Genomic DNA, 23,226 nt, shown 5'->3' with positions numbered 1-23,226 from the left:
AATCTAATCTTTGTGGACAGCATGTATCTTTTTAAATTGCCAGCATTTAAATACCAGACTTTACATCTTTGCAATGAGATTACCAAGGATAAAAGCCATTGGTTGTGTGAAAAGAGTGGATGAACAGACATTATTCCAATTTAAAAACAAGGAAAGGAGATTTGATAAGGTGTGTTCAAAATTATAAAGGATTTTAAAAAGGGGAAACTGTTTGCAGCCATAGAAAGATGAGTAACCAGTGGACATTTTTTTTAATCAATTATCTGAAATCTGAGGCTGCTCAAAACAAAAAAAAATACAGGGAGGTATTCATAAACTGAAATGCACTGTCTGGAAGAATGGCAGAACTAGATTCAAAATTGACTTTCAAAAGATAATCAGATAAATACTTGAAAGGAAAAATATTAGGCTATGGGAAATATTTCTAACATATAGTAGAACACTAATTTCAAACAGCCATCACAAACACAATAAATGCATGGTCTGATTCTGTGCTGTATGACTCTGATTCTACAGCTTTAGCTTGTTAGGTTCTTTTCCCGAGGTTTCACACATGAGATGCAATTCGCACACCAACTTCTGCAAACAGTTAATGTTTATTAAAGCTTGTGCACGCTACATGACCCCTCTGACACTCTTCGCAGACATGCAAAGTTGAGTCAGAAGAGACCCCGAGCAAAGAAAACACCTCCCCTTTATACAGGTCAGTCGGTAATGCTCGCAGATACCCTACCCTGGGGGTGGGGGAGGGGGGGGCATGGTTCTGGCTCCACTATTTCCCCTGACAACGTCGTTGTGATAGGCTTCAGTTTTGAGGATGATCACACAAGCGAACCTGATTGGCCGGGGGATGCCTATTTGAATTGAGGGGGCTGAATGATAATAGTAGGGGAGTAGTAGAAAATAACTGTCTAAATGGAGTTGGAGTGATTTGCATGAATGTCGTCCCCACCCATTTCCAGAATGTTCAGACAGTGCAGTTTAGCCCTTTAATAATACGTTAATGTCCAGAGAGTGAGTCCAATTTAATTTTTTAACATTACAAGCTGAAGTTGAACAGAAATTACAAATTCTATATCAAAACAGTATGCAGATTCATTATGTACTTAGTGTGATGGCTTATCAGGTCTTAAATATTCTTTAGCTTTTGTTTTACTAATTTGCAGTTATAGTTTTCCTGTTAGTATTATGTGGTATTTTGTTAGGATATTGTTAGATTTGTTCAATTTTTATTACAATAGCCATCAAAAGGGCTCTAAAACTTTGCTCATATTGACCTGGTATAAAAGAATTTGAGGATACAAAATTCAGAGGATACGGATATAGTGAAATTTGAATTTGAGACTTATCAGTCAATAATCAAGTCAGTATTTGTGTCTACCCGGTATTCAGTTATTTCTAAAGTCCAGAGAATGAAGTGGACACAATCGAACATGAATTTAAAAACTTCTCTGTGAATGAAAAGCAAGTGAAATGCAGAAGGAAATACAAAAAATTAAATGCAAATTTTTGATGAGCCATTTACATAAGTGATGGGCATTCCCCTGATGCCATTGCCAATGAATATTTTTGAGCCAATGGCTGAAACATTCATTTTAGTCATTTGTGGGATCTTAGCTGCCAATTTCCTAAGTTATAACCACAGTTTTAAGATTTCAAAAGTACTTCATGACTGTAACATGTCAGGGCATTCTGAAGTCAAGGAAAAAAAGCTGGAGAAACTCTGCACTTCTGATAGCATCAGTGGAATTCTGAAGAAAAGTCAATGGACCCAAAATGTTAACTCTGTTTTCTCTTCATTGATGTTGCCAGATCTGCTTAGTTTCTACACCAATTTCTGTTTTTATTTCAGATTTCCAGCGTCTTCAGTTCTTGATTTTTAATTTATTTTAAGATGTGTAAGATTCTTAAGATAGGACAAATAGAAAAGGCATTTGACTTTGTGAAGGGATATCAGTGAAAACCTTGAAGATAACTGGAACCTCAGTTAAGTGTTCCATAATCTGGGATGTGAAGAATTGGTTTGGACATAGAAACATAGAAAATAAGAACACAAATGGTCATTTGATTCTTGATGCCAGCATAGCCATTTGTTATGGTCGTGTCTGATTAGTGCAATTGATAGCTTGTTCATCCTTTTCCTCCATGCCCTTTGTTCCCTTAGCCCCAGAGTGATACAACCAACTTGTTCATGAAATCATACAATGTTTTGGCTCGACTACTTTCTGTAATGGCAAATTCCTCAGGCTTACCACTCTCTAGATGAAGACATTTCTCTTCTCAGTCCTGAATTGTTTACCCCGTATCCTCAGACTGTGACCCCTTGTTTTCCAGGCTCCCCTGCCATTATGATAATCCTCCATAAATCTACCCTTTCTAGGCCTGTTGGAATTTTATAGACCTATGTGCAATTTTCCCCTCATTGTTTTGACCTCCAGCCGATATAACTCTAACCGATTCAACCTCTCCTCAAATGTCAGTCCTACCATCCCAGGATCAATCTGGTAAACCTTTGCTGCACTCCTTCTACAGCAACACCTTTCCTCAGATAAGGAAGCCAAAAGTGCACACAATATTTCAGCTGTGGTCTCACCCAGGCCCTTTATTAATGTAGCAAGACATCTTTGCTCCTGTACTCTAATCTCACTATGAATATCAACATGCCATTTACCTTCTTTACCACCTGCTACACCTGCATTCTTACCTTCAATGACTGATGTACAAAGACTCTCAGGTATGTTGCACATTCTGCACTCTCAATTTACAGCTTCTATCTATCTCTACGTTACCCTCCATCCGAGTCGAAGAGTGTGGCGCTGGAAGTGCACAGCCAGTCAGGCGGCATCCGAGGAGTAGGAGAATCTACTTTTCCTGATGCAGGGCTTAAGCAGGAAACGTCGATTCTCCTGCTCCTCGAATGCTACCTGACCGACAGTGATTTTTCAGCGCCACACTCTCCAGCATCTGCAGTCCTCACGTTGCCCTCAATCCCATTTGTTTTATCTTTACGCACTAATCTCTTAGGGAGCCAATGAAAAATTTGGTCCTGTAACAATCTGATGTTAAATGGCAAGGTAAGGGATGGAAAGACAAATAGTTTGCACTTTTCTGTTGAATAATGCATAGTGAGATTTTCTGATTTTGAAACCTGAAAGCTTGGGAGATTCAACATATTCACAGACTAGTAAATTGTCCATTATATCTTCACATCAACAATAATTTTATATTGTAGATTTAGTTCAGTGCATTCATCAGCTTGCACTTTATTTGACTCTATTCTCTTAACAGTATGAGCCCTATATTCATTCAATCCCTTTTCTACATTTGAGCAATCTCAATTCTTTTTTTTTCTACATTCATGGCTCTCACCATAAATGTGGGTGTTTGTTTTACCCTATGTATTTTCTTAATTGCTAACTGCATCGTGACGAGCTGCTGTATCCTTAGTGGTATTACTCACATGTATTTATACAGATTTTTGGATTTCCTGTCATTTAGTAGGTATTATTAATGTATGACTCAAATTGATATACTTGTGAAGATTTTTGTGTTTTTTTAACAACTACTCTGCTTCATTTTCAACTCATTTGGTTCTTCATTCATAGTGTAACTTAATTTCTTGAATTTTTGGAACCTACAGTTTATATGACCATGGTTTTTCCATATTAAATTTAACATCTATTTCGACCAAGTGTCAAGTTTCAGAAGGATCGTATTGTCCACCTACTCATTTTGTTTCCCACACAACTTTGTGTCGTGAATAGCTAGGAATTCTGCTGTTGACACATTCAGCTATATTACAAGAAATAGGAAAAAAATTAAGAAATTAGATTTGATTGTATGGAGCGGTGGATGCGTTTTATGAATAACTAATTCCTAAAATTATTGAGAGAAGTTTTAATTGTTTTTAACTGTATTGTATCATCAGAAATCCAAGTTAGATTTCAGTCCTCAAATTCCAATAAAACATTTAATTAGATCTTTTGTTTCTTATAAGATACATCCTGCTTAAAAAATAGGTGTTAAAGCAGCAGCATGGTAGTATAGTTTCATAAGCAGACTGTGTAGTGATTCAGTTGCTAAAACCTACTAGTTGAATTATAAAAAGCACCCAGTGCAACAAATGGTGATTTATGTTTTCTGTATCAATATTGGCCAATGAAAAGCATTTCTATTTTATCATTAAACGTAACCAAATTGCTAGAAAGATCCCTTATTCTACCCAGTTTGTGACAATTTCATAACTTTGTTAATCACTGCTATGTCCCTTGGATTGCCAAGCAAAGGGCAGTTTTATGCTTTTTCTTTCAATCCCACAAAGAACTGAGTTGAGATTACCCTAAGTTACTTCATGTCAGGTATTTGTAGTCAGCAGAAAGAGAAGGCTTCTAATGTGGGTTGGATCCTTGGTCTTGACGATGAAAGGATAGAATGCTGACATTATCACATATTTAATACCATGCTATATTGTTACTGCTAAGTAATGAATTTCTTATTAAGTGATTAGGTGGTCTCCGAAATGGAATGTTCAACCAGAGTCCCATTTTTAATATTTGTTTTTGCTATCCTGATGTCTTGTTCATTTTAGTGTCACTTTGGCTTGTGAGTCAGCAGGTTCTGGTCCCACTTCAAGACTTGAACACAAAAATCAAAAGACTGAAGTGACATTGCCATATTTGGGATGTCAGTCTGAAACACCTCCTTCTCCCCCACCCCAAATTTGTTTGAGGAGGGCAGGGAAGTTGTTCACTGTGGCCTGGGTAATATTTATTCTTTAATTGACATGATAGAAACAAATTACCTAGTCATTATCACATGTTTTTGGGAACTGCAAATTGGCTGGAGCCTTTCCTGCATTACAATAGTGAATATTCTGCCAAAGTACTTTGAAAGATCTGGTAGTCATAAAAGGTATTACAAGTTTCAATTTTTTTAAGATTTTGCTCTTTCTATCCTTCATCCATTCCATTCACCTCCTAAATGTTCAGCCCACATTGAGTTTTGTGCCATTTTCCAACAATCCTCCTGCATAATTCAGCCAATACGAGTCCACCACATGTTAACTGGAGGTAGCTCATCTCCTCAAAACTGTAAGTTTGAGACTGGAAGCACTTTGTGTTTAGCACTGCACTGATTTTTGGAATATACAATGTTGTAGTTGTGACTTTGAATATTGAGTTAATGTGAGTTAATATTTTCCTGTGACCTCTGATTCTCGAATATTGAGAAACCCTGTTAAAATATCTTTTCCGACATCTAGAATATTCTTAAGATAAATTTTTAAAATCTTGTGTGTAACTGTAAAGCGACAGGGCCCTCAAAAGATTAAATGTACATTAAAATGGCATGTACTGCATTAAATTCCACTTTTAGCTGATGGTATGTGTCACTTTGTTGCAGTCCTGGAAGAAAGCGGGATTTCTCCCCTGTGGCCTGGAATCATTACTTTGAAATGATGGAAGATGTCATAACTACAGATGGAACAAGTGAAGATATATCTTTTAAAAGTGCGATGTGTGAAGATTTATACGATGAAACGTTTTGCTTGATGGAGCATTCACTTTAAAGGCATTATTATTTGGATTCATCTAATTTTGGTTGCAATAAATAGGCACTTGATCTGACCTATACTTTTTTTTTCTAAAAAAAAAATTGGACTGAATAGTGTTCAAATGACTCATCTAAATACCTCTATATTTAAGAGGTAGCTCAGTCATGCTGTTGTTACCCAAAGATGATGAAAAGTTCATAAACCTTCATATTCTTGTTCAGAATGCTGTTTGACCTGTATCCTTTCTCTCTATCTAGTTTTGTTGGTCATTTATCCTGGTTCTTGCTGATCTCTTTTAGCTTTCAAATTTAAAATTTTCTTCAAAACCTGCATTGCCTCACTTGACATTGCAATGTGAACTTCATGGTTAAATTTGCAAAATAAGGTGTTCACATCCAGGACACATATCTAATGTCAGTGGACTAGATTATGACTGTTTTATATTGCTGGTGTTGCCAGTTGGAGAATGTAATGTGTTCAGATTGAGAAAACATGCTTTCAATATATTAGACAAAATTAATTTGTGATTTTAAATTTGTTGAGTAACAGTTGGGAGACCACTTTAAGGGATTCTCAAACTGAAGTATGCATCAAGATTTTATTTTGGTTTAACTACTTCAAAGCAAATTTATGCATAAGGTGAGATGTATAAAACAACACAACTGCTATCTTGTTCATTACCCAACTATCTGTATTTCACGTCTGTCTGCTGTGATGACATTAAGAGTCAACCAAGTTGTGTGTGTGTGTGTGTGTCTCAGACTAAAGTTAATATCATCCAAAGTGGATGGGAATTACATACATCCTTCCTGCCTTCCTTGCGCTTCTTGATTGTTACAAAGGTCCGCTAAACAGGTAGCGTTCTGGTTATGGTACAAGTTGCCGTGGATGCAGGTAGAGCTTACCAGTCCAGCTGCTAGTACAGCAACCATTAAAGTATGGTACCATATATATTCAACTTTTCAAAGAATCTGCTCCCATAATCCTAGCAGGAAGCTTATGACCAAGGGTTACACCATTCTTTCATTTTTCAAGTGAATTGCCTTTTTATTTTAAATTCCATTTTCTTTCTGTATGATGTTGGAAAAACAAATGATCAACAAAATGTGAAATTTGACAAAATATTGGTGCAAACAAAAACCAGAAACCCTCCATGTTAAATATGCAGGCTAAAGATGAAAGGAAAGGTCCATGTTAGAATTAGTATAGCTTCTCTGAAATGATGTGCAAGGGATTAAGAAACCATAGTTATGAATTTATTAACTTTTATTTAGAGCAATGCTTTATCTGTGAGATTTTATAATTTGGATAATTTAAAAAATAAAATTAAAACTTGCTCATGTCTTACATTTGTGATGCACAGAAATATGTAATTTGATTTTAAAATGTTGGTGGTGACAAGCATACTGAGAACAATATTTTTGTGAGAACAGACCAAATTATTGGCCTAAAATCTCAGCCTTTTGAGAGAGATCTCCCTCGACCTTTTTTGTGTGAAGAAATACTTTTATAACATTTCTCCTGAACAGCCTAACTCTAACTGTGAAATTACTTCCCCTTGAGCTGGAGTCACCTACTGAGGAAATCGTTTTGCAATTTCTACCCTATCTTTTGATCATATGATATATCCTAATTAGAAATTCCCTCAATCTTCTATATTTGTGGGAAAACAAACAAATTTTGGGGATTGCTGAAAAAAAATTGAAGGATGCTGTTAAAGGTTTTCATTTTGCACTCGGTAAACTGCAAGAATGCCTAAATTATCAGGGCACAACAGTTTGAACGAGAAAAGAGCTCTGATTAGTTAGTAATATCACAGAATAGATAAAGCATTGCTGTGGAGAATGCACTAAGGAACAACCTGTTCTCATAATTTAGCCTTTTCTTATCAATCAGTTGAATTTGTGCTGCACTCTGCAGCATGTACGGTGAGGTGCCAGAACTAAATGCAGAATAGACTATAGCTAGTGCTCCATAACGTAACTTCCATTTCTTTGTATTCCAGTTTTGTTTAGATAATAGCCTCATACTTGATTAACCTTTTTAATTTCTTTTGTACGGTGATCTTTTATCTTTCTGTTTTGACCTTCATTTCGATCTTCTCATTACTCTGTAAGTACTCTGATCCAGCTTTTCAGGATCTAAATTTGAGTGATTTCACACTTTCCCACATTGATCTCCACCTGCTGTAGTTTTGCCCACTCATTTAATCTATCATGTATGATTCATTGGCTACAATGTTCTAACAAATTTCTAATGCTTTAAGTTACAAATCTGTGTCATGTTTGTTCATGGCAAGGCAATTTAAGTCCAATCTAATACATATATTGTTTTACAGTTTACCTTAATTTTATATTGCAAATAAACCTTAACCACTTGTACTCTTTTCGAATCTACAAAAGTGGATCTGATGGGCCTGTTCTCTTATTATTGCATGGTGGAGGCCATTCAGCACTCTCCTGGGCAGTATTCACTGTAAGTAATAGCAAGTGTTAAGAAAAATGCAGTGTGGAAATTGCAGAATGAGATTTACTGCATAGCAAGAAACTATTCATATTTGTCCACTGTTGAAGCAAAAGCAAGACTGGCTCTAATGGCATCTATGTTAAGACCATAAGACACAGGAGTGGAAGTAAGGCCATTCGGCCCATCGAGTCCACTCCGCCATTCAATCATGGCTGATGGGCATTTCAACTCCGCTTACCCGCATTCTCCCCGTAGCCCTTAATTCCTCGAGACAACAAGAATCTATCAATCTCTGCCTTGAAGACATTTAGCGTCCCGGCCTCCACTGCATTCTGCGGCAATGAATTCCACAGGCTCACCACTCTCTGGCTGAAGAAATGTCTCCGCATTTCTGTTCTGAATTGACCCCCTCTAATTCTAAGGCTGTGTCCACGGGTCCTAGTCTCCTCACCTAACGGAAACAATTTCCTAGCGTCCACCCTTTGCAAGCCATGTATTATCTTGTACGTCTTTATTAATTCTCCCCTTAATCTTCTAAACTCCAATGAATACAATCCCAGGATTCTCAACCGTTCCTCCTATGTTAGACTAATCATTCCAGGGATTATCCGTGTGAATCTCCGCTGGACACGTTCCAGTGCCAGTATGTCCTTCCTGAGGTGTGGGGACCAAAACTGGACACAGTACTCCAAATGGGGCCTAACCAGAGCTTTAGAAAGTCTCAGTAGCACATCGCTGCTTTTATATTCCAACCCTCTTGAGATAAGTGACAACATTGCATTCACTTTCTTAATCACTGACTCAACCTGCATGTTGACCTTTAGAGAATCCTCGACTAGCACTCCCAGATCCCTTTGTACTTTGGCTTTACGAATTTTCTCACCGTTTAGAAAGTAGTTTGTGCTTTTATTCTTTTTGCCAAAGTGCAAGACCTTGCATTTGTTCACGTTGAATTCCATCAGCCATTTCCTGGACCCCTCTCCCAAACTGTCTAGATCCTTCTGTAGCCTCCCCACTTCCTCAGTACTACCTGCCTGTCCACCTAAGTTCGTATCATCTGTAAACTTCGCTAGAATGCCCCCAGTCCCTTCATCCAGATCATTAATATATAATGCGAACAGCTGCGGCCCCAACACTGAACCCTGCGGGACACCGCTCGTCACCGGCTGCCATTCTGAAAAATAACCTTTTATCCCAACTCTCTGCCTTCTGTCAGACAGCCAATCCTCAATCCATCCCAGTAGCTCACCTCGAACACCATGGGCCCTCACCTTGTTCAGCAGCCTCCCGTGTGGCACCTTATCAAAGGCCTTTTGGAAGTCTAGATAGACCACATCCATTGGATTTCCCTGGTCTAACCGACTTGTCACCTCTTCAAAGAATACCAACAGGTTTGTCAGGCATGACCTCCCCTTACTAAATCCATGTTGACTTGTTCTAATCAGACTCTGCTCTTCTAAGAATTTAGAAACCTCATCCTTAATGATGGATTCTAGAATTTTACCAACAACCGAGGTTAGGCTAATTGGCCTATAATTTTCCATCTTTTGTCTTGATCCTTTCTTGAACAATGGGGTTACAACAGCGATCTTCCAGTCATCTGGAACTTTCCCTGACTCCAGTGACTCTTGAAAGATCTCAACCAATGCCTCCGCTATTTCCTTAGCCACCTCTCTCAGAACTCTAGGATGTAACCCGTCGGGGCCACGAGATTTATCAATTTTAAGACTTTTTAGCTTTTCTAGCACTATCTCTTTTGTAATGGCAACCATACTCAACTCAGTCCCCTGACTCCCTTTAATTGTTAGGATATTACTCCTGTCATCCACTGTGAAAACTGACGCAAAGTACTTGTTAAGTTCTCCTGCTATTTCCTTATCTCCCATCACTAGGCTTCCAGCATCAATTTGAAGTGGCCCAATGTCTACTTTTGCCTGTCGTTTGTTTCTTATGTATTGAAAGAAACTTTTACTATCATTTCTAATATTACTGGCTAGCCTACCTTCATATTTGATCCTCTCCTTTCTTATTACTCTCTTTGTTATCCTCTGTTTGTTTGTTTTTGTAGCCTTCCCAATCTTCTGATTTCCCACTGCTCTTGGCCACTTTATAGGATCTCTCTTTTTCTTTAATACATTTCCTGACTTCCTTTGTCAGCCATGGCTGTCTAATCCCTCCCTGGATAATCTTTCTTTTCTTGGGGATGAACCTCTGTACAGCGTCCTCGATTATACCCACAAACTTCTGCCATTTTTGCTCTACTGTCTTCCCCGCTAGCCTCTGCTTCCAGTCTATTTTTGTCAGTTCCTCTCTCATGCCCTCACAATTACCTTTATTTAACTGTAACACCATTACATCCGATTTTGCCTTCTCTCTTTCAAATTCCAGACTGAACTCTACCATATTATGATCGCTGCTTCCTAAGGGTTCCCTTACTTTAAGATCTTTTATAAAGTCTGGTTCATTGCAAAGCACTAGGTCCAGAATAGCCTGTTCCCTTGTGGTCTCCATGACAAGCTGTTCCAAAAAGCCATCCTGTAAGCATTCCATGAATTCCCTTTCTTTGGATCCACTGGCAACATTATTTACCCAGTCCACCTGCATATTGAAGTCTCCCATGATCACTGTGACCTTGCCTTTCTGACATGCCTTCTCTATTTCCCGGTACATGTTGCGTCCCTGGTCCTGACCACTGTTAGGAGGTCTGTACACAACTCCAATTATGGTTTTTTTGCCTTTGTGGTTCCTCAATTCCACCCACACAGACTCCACATCATCTGATGTGATGTCATTCAGTGCCATCGATTTAATTTTGTTCTTAACTAACAAGGCAACCCCACCCCCTCTGCCGACCTCCCTGTCTTTTCGATAAGTTGAAAATCCTTGGAGGTTTAACTGCCAGTCCTGAGCCTCCTGTAACCAAGTTTCTGTGATGCCTACCACATCATAATCATTCACTATGATCTGTGCCATTAGTTCATCTGCTTTGTTATGAATGCTACGAGCATTCAGGTAAAGTGCCTTAATGCTAACTTTCTTATCATTAGGGATATTGGAAGTCATATGATGTCCGAAGTTATCCTTGCTTTTTTCTGCATTCCCAGTCTGCCTCAATTTTAAATGCGCCTGGACACATGCTATCCTGCTGCTTATCTTTCCATTTAACGCCATACTCCCTGTCGCTGTTGCTTTCTCTTTCTCTTCCCCCCAATGTTCCCTATTTCTGTTCATTATGTGCAGGTACCCCCATTTAAAGCGCTTTCTAATAATGTGTTTTCAGCACAGTTTGTAAATAACAGAGCTTAGCAGAAAAGTGCAGCCTCCATTTTCATTTTGTCATCATTTAGTGAATGTATGCCAAGAACTGTGGCATATGCTCAAGTCTGTATTTTAAACAAGCTACTACTTTGCTCGCTGTCTCTTTCGACTTTCTCCCACACACTGCTCCTTTCTGCTGCTTTCCCCTCCTGCTCTGCATCCTGTCCTGATCATTATCACTACCTGCCCCTTCACTACTTGTTCACTCTGTCCAATGTGCAGTCCTTCTACCAAGCTATCATGTTGATTTTTAAAATCCCTTCTGAAAATGACTTTAGTTTCTTCATGACCTTTTTTAAAAATTATAGTTTGGATACTCATCAAGTGAATAGATAAGTAAACCAGCATAATTGAGATATTCACACGAAGACTGTTCTGATTTGATTTAAACTGTATAATTAGCCAGGTGATGGAACCATTGCAATTTGCCCCTTGATGACTGTTCTTGCCTTATATAAAGAGTCTAAAAATGTTCATGATGTCAACTCTAAGATCTGCATGTGGTTTCCTCTCCTATCAGCTGCAAGATTAGGCTGTTGCTTGGAGCATATATCTAAATTGTAAATTTAGGGATATGAGAAGGAATGAAAAATGGCTTAAGTTCTAAAATTGAACTTGGACATGCAAGTTATTGCATTGTTACATCATATAGTTTGAAATGGTTTCCATTGATTTACTAAAACAGCAATTTGTGATGTTTCATTGCATGTTAGCAAACAATTTTACCATTGAAGATCTTCTAAGTTGCAATGTCATATAAGATACCAGTGAATACACTGGATTTAAGAGCGATTGTACATTCTGTGTTGCCTTTTTACAATTTTTTTCCCATATTGTGGTCATATTAATATTTTAAGTTCACAGCTAGAAGAAGGTGATGAAGTGATTCTGTTGTGTACTTGAAGAGGAATGCATTTTTACTTTTCCAACATTCCCCTCAAACCTTTTGCAGCTAGGCTGCTGAGATTTGTGAGAGCAGGCACATATGATTCATCCTCGAACATATATCCCTGTAGAGATCAGAAGAAGTCTGTCAGCCCTTGTTATAATGTTCTGCATGCTAAGAATTCTTAAACTGAGGATTGTATGGTAGATGTTATGCTTGTGCAGCACCATAAATCTGTGATCGGGAAACAGATATAATGTTCTTTCTTTCCTAGAAACTTCTGTGTTTGTTCAAATTAAACTTTTCGTCAAGTTTTTAAGTTAGTTTATTGTTGATCCATTTTTGTGCACATTTTAGCTTTACCGATCTATTAAGATTTTTTAAAGTTTTTTTTTCTCTCCACCTCAGTTGTCCTACTCTATAAACTTACTTTCTCGTCTAGTGTAGTCAGAGGTACTTTTCCTGAGGCCAAATATGATGTTTTTAAAGATGTTATGGACAGTGTTTTGCCATGTTCACTATTTATGTAGATGGCTAATACAAATGAGTATAGAACAACCAATTTATACACATTTGTTTTTTAATTTAAAATTTGACCTGCTTAGATGCTTCCTCTAAAAACAAGTTTACTCTCACCTTTAACTTACTCTGGCACTAAAAAGGTGCAGTACTAGCCACTTTATATATCTGATTATGGCATTTGTGAAGCGCAGTATAGGTCACTTTCAGAGTTATATGCTTAATAACAAAAATGGAAGTCTCAATATTTAATCATGTAATATATGGACAAATATTTTGACCACTGGGAAGAGGGCAATATTGTTGTAAGTGTACTTAAGCTGAACCTACAATGTTCAGCTGGCATATGCCTGTGTCTCTAAGTGGTGTGATAATTACAGTATAAGGTACAGGTTTCCACGTGCTCATTTTGATTCCCTGAATTCTTGTCCTGTGTAGATGTTACTACAATACTAGTCATGTATTTGCTAACTCTTTGCTGTAATAATTGAGTAGAAAGATGTTTAATGTAGAGGTCTTAGAGGTCTGTGACTATCATTTAAGTATTTGGATTTGTAGCCATTGTAGTTTGAAAGCATCCATAAATTCTTGAGTGAGAAAAATGTCACACTTGATACTCCAATAAATTTGTATTTCAGGACATCAGTCTTTACTTTTTACAGTGAATTATGCTGTATCAACTGAAATGAAACATAATGCTGGAGATTCTTGTTTAAGCAAAACCACTTGCTCTTCCTCTTTTGTCAGCAATGTAAACAACATTTCCCAGCTCCCTTCGCTTCTGAAGAAAAGCCATTTTCTTAAAATGTCCACTGTTTCTCTCTTAACAGATGCTACCAGATTTGCTGAGTTTCTCCATCGTTTATGTATTGATTTTAGGAATGTTGCTGGCTCTGCATACTTTTGATTTTGAGCACTGATACTGTATTCAATTAACTTGATTTAAAAACATTAGTTATTTGTTGGAAGAATAAAACCACAAGATTCCAGTATTTAAAACAAAATAGTTTTGTTATACAACAGTCAAACAAAGCATAAAACCTGAATACTGTCTTGCTAACTACCTAGACACTGAAGCCAAACCAATTAAACATAAATTAACTAGGAAATTGTGGTCAATTTATAAGCTATATGTTACACATTTTGGGCAGATTCCCCAAATTGCCTTAATTCACTTAATGTATAAGTCATTGGTGCCAAGAGACACAATCCTTATAAACACTTGTCGTCTTTGTAGAATTTCAGTTCCTTTCCTTGGAGCTTGGTCATCAGTTGACATCAATGCACAAACAACTGAGTTCCACAGGACAGTTTTCATTAAAAGTGGCACCCATCTCTAGAACCACCTCCACTCGATCTAGATGGCGGTGATCTACCAAACCTATTTTCAAATAACAAGCGTATACAGCAATTATATATCTGCTAAATTTTCAACTTCAGAATCTAGCCTTTGTCTTTTCAGCCTGCTTGTCCTACACCAAGTGGACTGTCAACTTCTCCTGAGCAGTGTTCTGTTGTATATTTTAATCAGTTATAGTATCCTTGGAAGTTTTGATTTTTCAATCACAATTTCAATCTCATTTTCCTTAGAAACTAGAAGGCTTGATTTCCTTTTTTTAAGTTGGTGGCTATCTCAAAAATACAAGCTTTGAAACACAGATTCCATCAAAAATACAGTATTGTGCAGCCATCACCTCAGGTTAACCTAATCTCTTCTAATTCTATAAAGTATTGTGCTGAATAGTTTATTTGAAGATGTTATAGGAATAATATAGATGTGATGTGAATCCTCCTTTGGGCAGAGTTAGGTGACCTTTGTGGATTCAAGGAAGGAGAAATCATCCAGAGTTCACCTCTGATCACAGAAGGAAATGAATATGAGTGGACATTGGTTAAAGAACTGGGTTATATGTAACGTTCTCTTTTCCCTCTTCCCTAAATTAGTTAACTTGTCAGTACTCCATGTAGATGTTCATTCAACTTGCACAAAATGACCCAGGACAGCTGGAACTAGTGGAGCTGTTAAAGTAACAGCATCTTTTCGAGGGAGAATACAATTTATTTTAAAAAACTATTATCCTATTGACAGACTAGAAAGTCCCAAGCTAAATTATTGCTAAATTCTAATTTGACAGAACACCTGAGTGACCATGCTCTTGACAATGACTCATAATTAAAAAATATTAAAGACAAATTTTTTTTTGGTGCAGTCAATATTCTGTTTTGTTGTGAAACCCCTCTATCGGTCAGCTATTGTTGTCGATATGAATACTGAGGCACGAATAAGTAGAATGGATGGCTTTGAGATATGTAGAGAAGAGGTGTTGGAAATTCTGGCAAGGGTGAAAATAGATAAGTCCCCTGGGCCTGATGGCATTTATCCTAGGCTTCTCTGGGAAGCAAGGGAGGAGATTGCAGAGCCATTGGCCTTGATTTTTGTGTCCTCTTTGTCGACAGGAGTAGTGCCAGAGGACTGGAGGCTAGCAAACGTGGTTCCCTTGTTCAAGAAGGGGAGTAGGGATAATCCTAGTAACTATAGGCCAGTGAGTCTCACTTCTGTTGTGGGCAAAGTCTTAGAGAGAATTGTAAGGGATAGGATTTATGAACATCTGGATAAGAATGATGTGATCAAGGATAGTCAGCATGGTTTTGTGAAGGACAGGTCGTGCCTCACAAACCTTATTGAATTCTTTGAGAAGGTGACTAAGGAGGTAGATGAGGGGAAAGCAGAGATGTGGTATATATGGATTTTAGTAAGGCGTTTGATAAGGTCCCCCATGGTAGGCTACTGCAGAAAATACAGAGATATGGCATTGAGGGTGAGTTGGAGGTTTGGATTAGGAATTGGCTCTCTGGAAGAAGACAGAGGGTAGTAGTTGATGGCAAAGGTTCATCTTGGAGTGCCGTCATCCGCAAGGATCTGTTTTGGGACCATTGCTGTTTGTCATTTTTATAAATGACCTGGAGGAAGGGTTAGAAGGTTGGGTGAGCAAGTTTGCGGATGATACGAAAGTCGGAGGAGTTGTAGACAGTGAGGAAGGATATGGCAGGTTACAGCGGGATATAGAGAAGCTGCAGAGCTGGGCAGAAAGGTGGCAAATGGAGTTCAATGTAGCTAAGTGTGAAGTGATTCACTTTGGTAAGAGTAATAAAAAGATGGATTACTGGGCTAATGGTAGACTACTTGGTAGTGTGGAAGAGCAGAGGGATCTTGGTGTCCATGTACACAGATCTCTGAAAGTTGCCACCCAGGTAAATAGTGCAGTGAAGAAGGCATATGGCGTACTGGCTTTTATTGGTAGAGGAATTGAGTTCCGGAGTCCTGAGGTCATGCTGCAGTTGTATAAGACTCTGGTGCGGCCGCATCTGGAATATTGTGTGCAGTTTTGGTCGCCATACTATAGGAAGGATGTGGAGGCACTGGAACGGGTGCAGAGGAAGTTTACCAGGATGTTGCCTGGTATGGTAGGAAGATCCTATGAGGAAAGGCTGAGGCACTTGGGGTTGTTTTCATTGGAGAAAAGAAGGTTTAGGGGTGATTTGATAGAGGTGTACAAGATGATTAGGAGGTTAGATAGGGTTGACAGTGAGAACCTTTTTCCACGTATGGAGTCAGCTATTACAAGGGGGCATAGCTTTAAATTAAGGGGGGGTAGATATAGGACAGATGTTAGGGGTAGGTTCTTCACTCAGCGAGTCGTAAGTTCATGGAATGCCCTGCCAGTAGCAGTAGTGGACTCTCCCTCTTTATGGGTATTTAAGCGGGCATTGGATAGGTATATGGAGGTTAGTGTACGTTAGGTGGGCTTTGATCGGCGCAACATCGAGGGCCGAAGGGCCTGTACTGCGCTGTATTCTTCTATGTTCTATGTTCTATTTAATATTTCATTTTGCATGTGAAGAATGGTCAGACTTGGAGATATTTTGCAATGAGCTGCATATTTATGTATTCATAAAGGGGAAGACATTAAATTGTATGACCCCCTCACTATCTCTCTAGACAGAAATGAACCTTAATGTTTGGTCATCAATTTGCCATTAGAATTCTATAGCATTAAACATCAAACGTAATGGCACATTAACCACCAAGATTGTGATTTTTGTTTTTGACCTGTATCATGGCCAATACTTACGCAACAGTATTTATGGTTCAAGGAGTGAAGTTAGTTTTTTTTTTCAAATTTTAACATTTGGTCATAAAGGTTCACATTATTTTTTTGTAAAATATATGCTTGCAAGTTATGATATGAGATTGGTATATATGACTTAAGATAACCTGTTCTTGTTGACTACAGTCCATGATTATCAGTCGAGTTCACTGTAGGGTTGTGGCAGTAGATCTACGAAGCCATGGTAAGCTTTTTGTTATTTATTCTAATTGTTAAGTGATTACCATTAAATTTGATAAATGAGCACCAGTAAAGGTGTATAAGTTTATTAATGTATCAGTTTTTGCTTAATGACTCAAGTAGACCCATTGTGCTTTAGGGGCATATACTGGTTTGTATTGTACCAGTTATTTCTTTTGACTTGTCGCCACAAGTCATAGTTCATCAGTTTATTGTGATCAGCTCATCTCTTCTCCCAATCTCAATGTTTTCTTTCCAGTACACTGCAAGTTCTAGAATGCCCATGCATTTGGGCACCCCTCTAGAAGCTCCTCTAAAACCTCTATTTTCTAAATCCTGTGCTCTGCATTAAAACACAATTGGACTCCAAAACCCTCTACTTGGAATTCTAATTATTTGACCTTTTTTTTCAATTAATATTCTTCTCTCTTTTTTTTCTGCTTTCACCACCCCCCACCAAAAAAAACTTTTGATTTTGAACACTCATGGATCTAGATTTTGAGAAAACATTTTCACCATGTATCAAGTGTGAGCTGTCTGAGTACTTTAAATATTTGGAGTAACTTAAATTGAAATGACATATGAAAACTTCTGCAATTAATGCCTGTCATAATAAAAGATTGGATGCTTCTCCCACTACCTGAACTCCTCCTTAATCCTCTTGACTACATGCAGTGTTGGAAATTAATCTGCCGGAGTTTGCTGCAAATGTGACCCATGTTTTATGAGAGTGTCTATCTCACCCTGACCAAAATACACACAATGTTTATGCTGATTCTGATATCTCTGTCCAAATCCTGCAGTTGCTTTTACTATTGTGGCCTTCAAAGTCATATGTAATATGGAATCAGAATGTAAGGTGGCAAATATTTTCCAGCCATTGCATGGCTTTGAACTGATAACATTGGACTCACACTGAACTTTTTCCTCCTGCCTTACTTGTAAACTGGTATCTGTATAGTGTAGGGTATAGTGAAGACAAACCTGCTGAATATTGCAAAACAACAACAACCTTGGTTTTTCTACTCAACTGAATTGGGAAGAAGAATTAAATTTTTTGTATGAGCTCGCGCATCTATAGTGATGCAAGATCCTTTTTTTAAACAGGAAGGTAAACCCAAGGGGGGGCCTACAGTTTGAACAAGAAAGTAATTCAGTTTTTGAAAAAAAACTTTGTTTAACTTTTCAGTTTTATTCCTGTTATTGACATCTTTTAAGGTGCTTGTTTTAATGCCAGCTAATCTGCTCAAGATAAAGTGTCATCAACGTAGTAAACTAAATATTAATAAAGATGGGAGAGGTGTAGCCCAGAGAAAACAAAGTTAGGGATCTCCTTTCTATGTATTTTTTCCTTGCATTTTGTACCCAGCAGTTAGACAACTTGAAGGAGGGAAAGAGAGAGGAGGTTGAAAAAGAGACGAGAGGGGCTGGTGCAGGAAGGGAGAAGATGGGACCTGGGGGTTGATGCAGCATGTCTGCTAACACCACAGTGGGGATGTGGGGATAGAGCGGGGTGGGGGGGTTCCTTTTGCTGACAATTTCTGCCTTCCTTTCACTGTCAGGTTTTCAGAACTTTAGGAAACTTATACAGCATCTGTTAAATTTAACTCAGGCTACCAATGAGACTGTACATTGCCAAATAATTGTTTTACATATGCCTCATAAGTAACCTGTCTCTGGATACTAGATCACTACAGTTATGTCAGTAATAGGGGGGAAAAGAATCTATAAAGGAATTCTATTCAAAATCTGACCTGTATTCAAATTGTCCAGATAATTGCTCTGGAATTGCTTGACTCCAATAAATTCTGTTGCATACTAGTAATGGAAACCCTCTACTATTTGGAAGCAATGTTGAAGTTATTTATATCAAGAATGATTTGATTGCTGTTTACAACATTGACACTGACCTTGGATTTTCAAAAATAGATTTACATTTCTGCTGCATGGTAAGGGTATAGTTTTTGCCTTTGCCCAGGTTTTGTACTAAAATACATATACTTCCTGTTCATGAAGATGTAGCTGGAATATGTTGGATTAAATCATGTGTTATAAGATATGCAATATGAAGACAGGAAACAACCTCGCAAAAATATCTAACTTCTGGTCCTATTTATATTGCAGGTGATACAAAAGTCAGAAATGCTGATGATCTTTCAGCAGAAACCATGTCAAGGTATTCTGGCAATAAAATAATTATTTCCAAACATTGTAAATATTCACCAGCCTAGTGTTTTAGAAGTCAATTTTCTTTCTCGCCGCTTGATGTTTCCCTCTGCATTACTGTAAAGTCATTAAGAGCTTTCATAATTTCTCAAGAACTTGTGAAAATCTCTTGTGATGTGGGTTGTTCCATCTGTTTGTAAGATTTCCCAGTATGAGGTCTGTCCTGACATTTTTTTAACATAACATCCAGCACTCAAAATGATGAGTCAAAATTCTAGCATTATTAATAAATACCATGTACACCCTCAGCATGTGGTTTCTATTTACTTATCTGTCTCCTACTTGGAAGCATAAAAAATAACAAAAAAAAAGCTGGCCACTCAGTCCTTCTAGTCTGCTCAGCCATTCAATATGATCATAGCCGATCATCCAACTTGGTATTCTGTCCCTCTTGATCTGATTAGTCCCAAAAGCAATATTTAACTCCTCCTTGAAAGCATTCAATGTTTTAGTCTCAGCCATTTTCTGTCACAGAGAAATGGCCTACCCCGTATCCCCAAACTGTGTCCTGAAGTTCTGGACTTCACGATCATGAGGACATTTCCTTCCTGCATTTGCCTTGTTTAATCCTGTCAGAAATTTATAGATTTATGTGACAAATGTCTCTCATTCTTCTAAACTCCAGGTCAATATAGTTCTAACTAATCCAGTCTCTCTTCTTGTCAGTCCAGCCATTCCAGGAATCAATCTGGTAAAACTTTGTTGCACTCCCTCCATAGCCAAACAGCCTTCCTCCGGTAAGGAGACCAAAACTGTGCACAATTGTCCAGGTGTAGTCTCACCAAACAGCTGCAGCAAGACATGCCTGCTGTTGTATTTGAGTCCTCTGTCCCAATGGAGGCCAGCATTACCATCTGCTACAGCTGCTTGCTTACTTTCTTTCATAAACTGAATGACATTAGAATCATTATGCTGAAAGAGATAATAATGTTTATTTCTTGAATTATTTGATTTGATTTGGTTTATTTTGTTTCTTGTTTATTCATGATGATAATGGATGAAAATCTAAGATAGAGAAAAGTATAGCTGAGGGCTGTTTTCATTGCAATTAAATATTGTTTCAGTAAAGCAGCCAGAATCTTTTAAGAAAACTACATACAGTTATGAATGTTGGTGTAGAATAGAATTAGCTTTATTGTCACATGTATTCAATTTAGTACAGGTTGACTATCCTTTATCCAAAATTCTGAAAAGCTCTGAAATCCGAAGGTTTTTTCCTGAATTTTTTTCTCAATAACCATGTTGTTAGGCGGGCAAGCAGTTAACTCCATTCCACACCCACTCAATCCATGTCACTCAGGTGTGACATAGTGTCGTGGCCCAGCACTGGCAGGTGTCAATTCTGTCTCAGTACTTGTAGTAATCATAGGTGCATCTGCTGTTTGGTAACTTTTTTATTTTTGCTATGAAAATGTAAATTTAATCCTTTTATCAGAAAAATTCTGAAATCTGAAGGACAACTGGTCCTGAGGATTTCTGATTAGGATTGTCTACCTATAGTGTGAAAAGTTTGCAAATCTCCACTTACCTTTGTATCCAAGATGGCACTGTAAGTACAAGTTCTTAAGAATAAATCAGAAAAATGAAAAGTTCAGAATAACAGTCCTTCCAACCCAGTCCACGCTGGCACCCAGCCTCTAGTCCATGTTGGGCTTCACCTTGAGGCTGTGAGATCACTCTGGAATTGTCTGTAGGCCACCCCAGGCCACAAGGGGATGGCCAGGCTGAGCTCACAATGAGGCTGGGAGTTCAGAATATAGCCAAGAAGAAAGGTGGGGTTGGGGGGGGCTGTGGGGTGGTGGTGGTGGGGGGCGGGGGGGTGGGGCTGTGGTTGCAGAAAAGTGAAAATGAAAATAAATAGATGGAGCAGATGAGCTCTGGCTGAGGAGGCTGACTGTGCTGCCATTTTTGATCTGATCATTGGTATGAGCAGAGGTACAGGTATAGGACATGATTGTAAATCACATTTAATCCCTACCTCCACACTCTCTTTTTGCCATGTGACTCTTACCCCTTGATAATCTTATGAAGCACAAAATTACTAAACTGTTAAAAAATTTTCATTGATTTAGTATTCACATGTTTTCAAGAGAAAGCTGCAAATTTTATATACCCTTGTGTGGAAAAAGTACTTCCTGGTTTTATTCCAAAAGTGACCTAGTTATGATTATAAGGTTTGAATTACGAGCAAGTTTAGATCATTCAACTCCTAGAGTATAAATTCCTTGTTTTTACTGGTGCGAAAGTCTCTCAGTTGTGTGTTATTAGCACTTTTTGGTATAAAAGAAAAAAGGGGTCAAAAAAAGCAGACTGTTTATGTGGTGTGTCCTTACCTCTGAACCAGGCTTGAGTTCGAGTCCTACCTGCTCCAGAGGTGTGTAATAACATCCCCGAATAGGTCGATTTAAAAATATCTAAATCCGGAGTTTTGGAAAAACCAAGAAAAATACATACCTGTCAAAGCGTTTCATCTTGCATTCACCAGGACAATTAAAATAGATTAGATTCCCTACAGTGTGGAAACAGGCCCTTTGGCCCAAGTCCACACCACCCCTCCGAAGAGTAACACACCAGTCCCATTTCCCTCTGACTAATGCACCTAGCACTATGGGCAATTTAGCATGGCCAGTTCACCTGACCTGCACGTCTTTGGACTGTGGGAGGAAACTGGAGCACCCGGAGGAAACCCATGCAGTCCCCTGGGAGAATGTGCAAACTCCACGCAGACAGTTGCCTGAGGCTGGAATCAAACCTGGGACCCTGGTGCTGTGAGACAGCAGTGCCAACCACTGAGCCACCATGCTGCCTTAAAATTTGCAAGAATATCAATTGGGGGAAAGCATAATGTTCGCACCAGATGAGAAAAGTGTACTGATTGGTTGGCAAATGGACTCTAGTAAAAGTTCTGTAGTGGATAATACATGCATTAATTATGATTGACAGTTAACAGCCATCTTTGTTTACATTTTAAACTGGCATTGTCCTGGCCCAAGTAAACCAGCAAATGATAGTCTCCTATTTTGTTGGGTGGAAGTAGTCACAGTGCATGTCCATCATCTTCCTATTTGCAAAAAAAGTATATTAATATACATAACTTCCAAAGCTTGCAGATGAGTCACATTATGAGCCTGACTGTCTGTCTCAAATTGGATGTCAGCATAATTCCTTGCACATTCATGATTGTCCAGCAAATGTTGTTCACATGTTATGTTTGATATTGTATCTCAAATTTTGAAGTATAGACTGGTTGTTGTTTGTTGCAGTCAGCTGAAAGGGTATGTTGTTTGATACCATCTGCCAGTCTTTGAAATATACATCCTAAGTAGCTGGCATCACTGGTGCAAAAATTCACATACCACATTGTTCATTTTGTACAAAGGACAGAACATCTCTTTAGCATTGTTTGCTATCTGTTACCTAGCCTGCTTTAAAATTTTTAACAAAACCTGGCTGTTAACTGTAAACCAGGAGTAATGGGTGTATTCTCCATGTCAATGCTATTCCCAATCAGAGTCCACTTGCCATCCTATCAGCATGTGTTCACATCATTATAACAGTTTTCCCTCCAATTGCATTCTTACAAATTGTCCTGATGAATGCTAGATGAAAAGCTTTAATAAAAATGTCTTTTTTTTTCCTTTTTACAGAAATACTGAAATTCTGTGCCAATAAATTTATTTGTTTTATCTTCCTTGTTGGGGAAGAGGATCAATTGAAGGGAATTTAAAATAATTTTTTTTTAAAATGAGAGAGCATAGCTGCAGGTCACTGAAAAGGCAAATGATAATCACTGTATGACAGAAAGGGGTAGACAGTCCATACAGAAGAGTGTAGCAAAAATTAGAACCAGCATAATGATAAAAAGTCAAAGCTTTAAAACTCTTTATTGAAATGCACAGAGCATTTGTCAC

At 38.2% G+C, this 23,226-nt stretch overlaps 1 protein-coding gene across 2 annotated transcripts in view; it reads left to right on the top strand.

Moving 5' to 3' along the window:
- ppme1 (protein phosphatase methylesterase 1) overlaps window positions 1-23,226 on the top strand; it is a 61,372-nt gene that overhangs the window by 3,297 nt on the left and 34,849 nt on the right. For both annotated transcript variants that reach the window (XM_072577063.1, XM_072577062.1), the window contains 4 exons: window positions 5,401-5,494; window positions 7,934-8,026; window positions 17,036-17,093; window positions 19,214-19,265. In XM_072577063.1, coding sequence (XP_072433164.1) covers window positions 5,401-5,494; window positions 7,934-8,026; window positions 17,036-17,093; window positions 19,214-19,265 — 297 coding nt within the window. The remainder of the gene's footprint in view (window positions 1-5,400; window positions 5,495-7,933; window positions 8,027-17,035; window positions 17,094-19,213; window positions 19,266-23,226) is intronic.

The sequence above is a fragment of the Chiloscyllium punctatum genome, chromosome 9 (genome assembly GCF_047496795.1).
Source record: "Chiloscyllium punctatum isolate Juve2018m chromosome 9, sChiPun1.3, whole genome shotgun sequence".
Lineage (NCBI taxonomy): Eukaryota > Metazoa > Chordata > Chondrichthyes > Orectolobiformes > Hemiscylliidae > Chiloscyllium > Chiloscyllium punctatum.
The sequence above is the reverse complement of the archived record's forward strand: the minus strand, read 5'-3'. Positions and strand labels throughout refer to the sequence as shown.